Genomic DNA, 5714 nt, shown 5'->3' on the forward strand with positions numbered 1-5714 from the left:
AAAGAAACAGACAACAAAGAAGTGAGTAAAATAGGAAAAGGAATATTTGAACACATCCTGGGGGATAAAAATAGGTTTTTTTTTTTTTTGTCGAACTAAAAATAGGTTAGTTACTACATTGGTGAATTGGACACATCCTGGGGGCTAAAAATCGGAATGAGGGTAAAGATATAATGTTGACATAATTTACAACCTCTGCCCCTTCCACACTCAATGTGAGATTATCATAACACTTATTGCACAATTAGAGAGTTTTAATTTATATTAATATACTTCAACACTCATATTTACATAATTTCTTTATGATCATTAAACACACTCTAATTCACCTTCACGAAGCTTTCATAATCCTTCTTTTTGTAATTCCATCTCATCCTGTGGTTCTTTAGAGCAAGAATTCAATTAGCCTTTTCTTACTGGAGCCAAAGGTGAAGGTTTCCGGTAGGTCCCTGCCCTAACTTCTCTTCTTCCTTTAACATTAGCACCATTTCTTCCACCACTTCTTGGTGGCGGCGCCCCCACCGGAGGCCACTGCCCATTAGTAATAGCCATGTCCCTCATGTTTTGCAAACTTTCAAGAATTTCCACCACCAGCGGCATTCTAGGCCGGTCTTTTGGATTTAGACTTGCACATTTAAGTGCCAATCCGGCCATGTCTCTTGCACCCTTTACTGAATATTGCCCACTCAGTTTCGGATCTATTATGCACCTTAGCCTTCTGCTACTTGTTAAGTACGGCTTGGCGAAATCAACTAGGTTTTGTTCAAATTTTGGCCGTGTTTTGTCCATTAATCTTCTCCCGGTTAATAACTCTAGTAGTACCACCCAAAACTATAAACATCACTTTTCACGGTAAGATGTCCTGTAAAAACTCGTCAAAACATAGTTGAACTAATTAATAATACTTAATATTTTTTAACTTTAGCAAGTGTAATAGAAGATACATTATACCTGTATTTACGTATTCTGGTGCAGCATATCCATATGTCCCCATCACTCTAGTTGTAACATGTGTTTGTGACCCTTCTGGCCCCATCTTTGCAAGTCCAAAATTTGATAATTTCGCATTAAAATCCTACAAATTTGAACTTTTCTTTTAAGCGCACAACTTCTTTTACTTAATCACAAAGAATAAGACAGAATATAATGAAAAAGAAGTGGCATACAGAGTCCAGCAAAACATTTGAAGTCTTAAAATCACGGTATATAACCGGTGTCTCTGCACCATGTAAAGAAAGGCCTTTTGCCGCTCCAATAGCAATCTTTAGTCTTGTTCCCCATGCCAATGCTAAGGAAATCCATATAAAACAGGAGTAAAGATTGATTAATATGAGTATACTTTTTGGGATAATTTAGTCATATTGTTAATGTTATTATGTAATCAGACTCACTCTTAAACAAGTGATTTTCCAAGCTTCCTCGAGGCATAAACTCGTAAACAAGAAGTCGTTCTTCACTCTCGCTACAATACCCGATTAGTTTCACCAAATTTTGGTGCCTGAGTTGCCCTAAGAATATCACTTCCGCCTTCAAGAGATTAAGTTAGTTTATAGTAATTGGAGTAGCTAGCTAATAAGTCAAAGATAAAGTTAATGAATAATGAGAGGAGTAGTATTTTATGTTAGGTTTCAACAACTCCTAGAAGAAACTAGTCTTATTAGCTAAACCATAATTAAAATAAAAAAAGTATAAAAATCACCAAAGGTAAATAGGTTAGTTACTAAAAGACGAGAAGATAAGGAATAGTTGGATCTTCAAATTTAGAAAGTTGCAGTTATTAGGTTATAGGCAGGAAAGGTAAAATAGAAACCTTCTATTTAAAATTTCAGGAAACCTACTACTAAATAGTACCTTTCCTCTTCATATAAAGAACGACCCAGGGTAGACTAGAAACAGAGAGAGAGAGAGACAGAGACTTTCCATTCAAGTATTTTTTATAGGAATACAAGGAAGTCCCTTTTGGTTGATGAAAGACAGAGAGAAGATTTTGGGGTTATAGACAGAATTTTGTTCATCTCTTATTGGAGGGGGGCGAGATGAGATTATTGGACAAGGAAGGGTACTTCTTGAGGAACATTGAAGCAGAGGGAATTGAATTCATACCTGAAGTAGAATTTGCAACAGGGGGTGTCCGTATCTTTGCATCTAAGAAGTGCCATAAGCGAGCAATACGAGTACTGAGAAATTTGGCTTTCTCTACTTTACGTCTTATTAACAATTATAGTAATGGTGGTGATGAAGATGATTTAATAAGAAATTACATATTATCCAATCTTAATTGTTACTTGACCATGATACCTAGAAATCGTAAGAAAAGGGAGCATCTAAAATTGTTTCTGTTATATGGAATGCCCAAATATCTAGTTGATTTATACAAATCCCCCATCAAATATTACAGAGCTATAGCGGAAGAATCAATTCGTCTCTTTATCTATCCTAATATCCAATCCTACCCTATGTACATTCAACACCTATTCGCTAGTATAGCTTTACGGTTCACCGTTCTTCTCTATGATGACAAAACAACAACAACAACAACAACAACTTCTGGGTTATACTACTCATGTCGTCAAACTTACATATATTTATTGAAATCAATTGGGCCTACAAACACATCTAATTTTTTCATGTACGGAAGACCGAGGGACTTACTCTTTTACTTTCACCCATTTATGAGGGAGCTCACTCAACAGTTTGTTGTAAATATGAAGTTGGTCAGAGAGTCGTGCTTTTGCAGAGTGCCGTCTTCGTTAAAATCACGATTTGAGGGTGATATCCGTGACTTCTCTGTATTGACACTCCATATGTGTACGAAAATTGAGGAGTACATGAGATCGAGGGGTCTATCATCATTTGATTTACTTCCTATGGAGGTGCTTGTGGATGTGTGCTATAATGTAACACAACTTTTACCATTTTGGGAAGATCTTAATGAGTTACTTGACAATATTGATCTTGGTCTGACATATATGGACGACGGCATTGAGTATACAAGATGTACTGAATGTGAATTTAATCACGGATGGTCTTATTATCTATCAATTCTCAAGGAATTGAACTTTGTCTCTAAATATTATAATGTATTTGGAGAAAAGCTTTCATCTTGCTTGAATTCTCACAGAGCTTCAATTAACAAACTTGTTATGAATTCGAACAGAGGCGATGATCACCAATGGCTTCTTCGGCATAAGAATTTACTAAACAATGAATCTAGAAGACATTTGATCACGATGATATTCCCAGATCAGGTCTGTGATCATCACCCACCGAAGACGGAAGTTGTCATTGACAGGTCGCAGTTATTGGTTGATTCTTTCAAACATGTTGGGCTTGCAAACCCCATTATGTTGCGGAATGGATTTATCCCTCAGTTTAAAAATGAGGTAGCACTTGCTGGTCATGGAGTTTTCAAGGGGTGGCTCCTCTTGCTATGCCAGCATCTATTCACTCCACAAAACACTCTATTCGTATCATGCCCACATAACCCTCGGAGGCTCTATCTTAATCCAGGTACGTTATTCGACAATTTGAATTGCTGTTCATGTTTTTAGTTATGTTATACCTTACTACTTCAACATTTTCTTTCTTTAATAATTCCACTATCTTGTTTGCAGCAAAAGTGGATCGTCAAAAACTTCAATATTATGGGTTTTGTGGTCGAGTGATTGCTTTAGCATTGATGCATGACGTGCAAATAGGAATTGGATTTGATCGATCGTTTCTCTTGCAATTAGCCGGATCTATTGTAACATTGGAAGATATACGTAATGTGGATCCATACATGTACAAAAGCTGCAGAGATATTTTAGAGATGGATTATGAGTTTGTAGATTCAGATGGTTTGGGCTTGACATTTGTTTGGGAAACTGAAGAAGAAGAAGAAGGAGATGAAGCAGTCTCCAGAAGGACAATTGTAGAGTTGTGTCGTGGAGGGAACGAAATGGTTTTGAATAGTACGAACAGAGAAGAATATATAAAACTAGTCATCCAACATTGCTTCATGAAATCAATCGAAGAAAAGGTAAAACTAATTATTCAAGGTCTTGATGATGTTCTAACTCGAAGGTGTCGAAAGATGTTTTTCGAGAATGTAGAGTTAGAAGATCTCGATCACATATTCTTGCAGAAGAATAGAGAAGACATAAAGAGCGGTGAATATGTAGGTGTTGACGAAAATAGGCCTTCTCCTTTTTCAAAAATTATAGGAACCACATTACCCAAGTCTAGACCGATGTCTATTCGTTCTCCATTAACATGTAAACAACAGTGTGGGAAGTTTCATATTTTCTATTGATTAAGATCAATGTATTTGTAGCTAAGGTTTTATTAATTTATTTGTTAGCAAGGAATATATATTTTAGGCCCCTGATTTGAAAGCTTAAGAAAATTCAAATACATTTAAATTTTTGTATAGAAAAAAATAAGGCGAATGATATGTTTGTGGACAGATGGATTATTTATATATAGCGGAAGATTGTGAAGGGAAAAAACAAAGACGAAATCTTGATGGGAAAGATACAAAAATGAAGTATAATATATTTTGAGTAACAATTAGACCTTTTTCTTGAAGAAGAATGAGTATAATATATTTTGAGTGAGGAGAAAGATATAGAAATGAAATCTATATAATAAGGGAGGAGGGTATCTTTTTCCCTCCTCCCAACGGTGTAGATTTAGTTTGATGAGGTTATATCAAGTGGCTGGAATTTCTTCTCTTAAATATAGAGGGTTGAGATTTAATCACAATTCATCCAAGGGTTGAGATCTATAACAAAGACTATCTTTTTAAAGATGCCATCTTCTTTACTTCAAAATTACACTAATACCCTTCCAAACAGCTCATTCCCTCATCTTCCCTCCCAGTCTTCTTTCTGACGACTCTCCCTCCCTCATCTTCCATTTTCAAACACCTCCTTCCGACTCATCTCCTCTCGCAGGTACGTCGCTCATCTCCTCTAGCAAGTATGTCTCTCTCTCTCTCTCTCTCCCTCTCTCATCGTAGGTCTCTCTCCATCTTTCTATCGAGTTAGGGTTTGTTGTTGGATGTCCCTCTCGCTCTCTCTCTCTCACAGACACAGAACCTCTCTCTCTCTCTCTCTCGGTTTATACAGGTGATTTAGGGTTTTGATTTCGTTTTGCAACTTCATTTAGAGGGTGTTTGATTTTTTAGCACTTCTAAGTGCTACCACTTACTAAGTGATAATCACTTAGTAAGGGATATCACTTGTAAGTGATATGGCGTTTGTTTTCTATCACTTCTAAGTGTTTGATTTTTGTTTTTATATTAATTCTAAATGTCATAAAAATGAGAAAATTGTCTATTTTGACCTTAAAGTATTTACATATTAGCATTTCATACTAATTCATTATGCTCGCGAGTTTGGATACAAGAGAATTACGATTTATGAATGCTTTATGTCGAAAATATTAACCTCAAGTAATTAAAAATTATGAAGGAGAAATAACTTACGTTGCATCATGGAGTTTGGGTGGTTCCGTGATTAATGAAGGAAGAGATGTGAAAAAAATTTAAGAGAAAAGCTTAGGTGAAGGATGAGTAAAGAAGGAAAAGGGTCATTGATAAAGTCATAAAAAGATTTTTGTTTACTTATCAATTGTTTAAGATTTTCTATTTAGTTATAATTACATTGGTAATTATTATATTCGATAGGGATAGAAATGTCTTTTTTAGCACTTAGAAAGTAAGTGCAAAA

General features: G+C 35.6%; 1 protein-coding gene and 1 pseudogene across 1 annotated transcript; one reads left to right on the plus strand and one right to left on the minus strand.

Moving 5' to 3' along the window:
- Window positions 1–402: 402 nt before the first annotated feature.
- On the minus strand, window positions 403–1527 carry LOC147544274 (putative serine/threonine-protein kinase PBL15; annotated as a pseudogene).
- A 320-nt stretch (window positions 1528–1847) lies between these two features.
- LOC147544275 (E3 ubiquitin-protein ligase UPL5-like) lies at window positions 1848–4554 on the plus strand. The gene is made up of 2 exons (XM_086636399.1): window positions 1848–3510; window positions 3615–4554. The coding sequence occupies exons 1-2, from the start codon at window positions 2037–2039 to the stop codon at window positions 4292–4294; spliced, it is 2154 nt and encodes a 717-aa protein (XP_086492525.1). The 5' UTR covers window positions 1848–2036; the 3' UTR covers window positions 4295–4554.
- Window positions 4555–5714: the final 1160 nt, after the last annotated feature.

Source organism: Eschscholzia californica, unplaced genomic scaffold (genome assembly GCF_041429995.1).
Source record: "Eschscholzia californica isolate CP2 unplaced genomic scaffold, dmEscCali1.0.p SCAF_4, whole genome shotgun sequence".
In the NCBI taxonomy this organism is placed as follows: Eukaryota; Viridiplantae; Streptophyta; class Magnoliopsida; order Ranunculales; family Papaveraceae; genus Eschscholzia; species Eschscholzia californica.

Bases quoted from the DNA above. Each gene is read 5' to 3' on its own strand.
- LOC147544275 (XM_086636399.1), top strand. From the start codon at position 2,037: ATGAGATTATTGGACAAGGAAGGGTACTTCTTGAGGAACATTGAAGCA. The intron at 3,511-3,614 runs GTACGTTATTCG...TCTTGTTTGCAG, and splicing joins GAGGCTCTATCTTAATCCAG to CAAAAGTGGATCGTCAAAAA.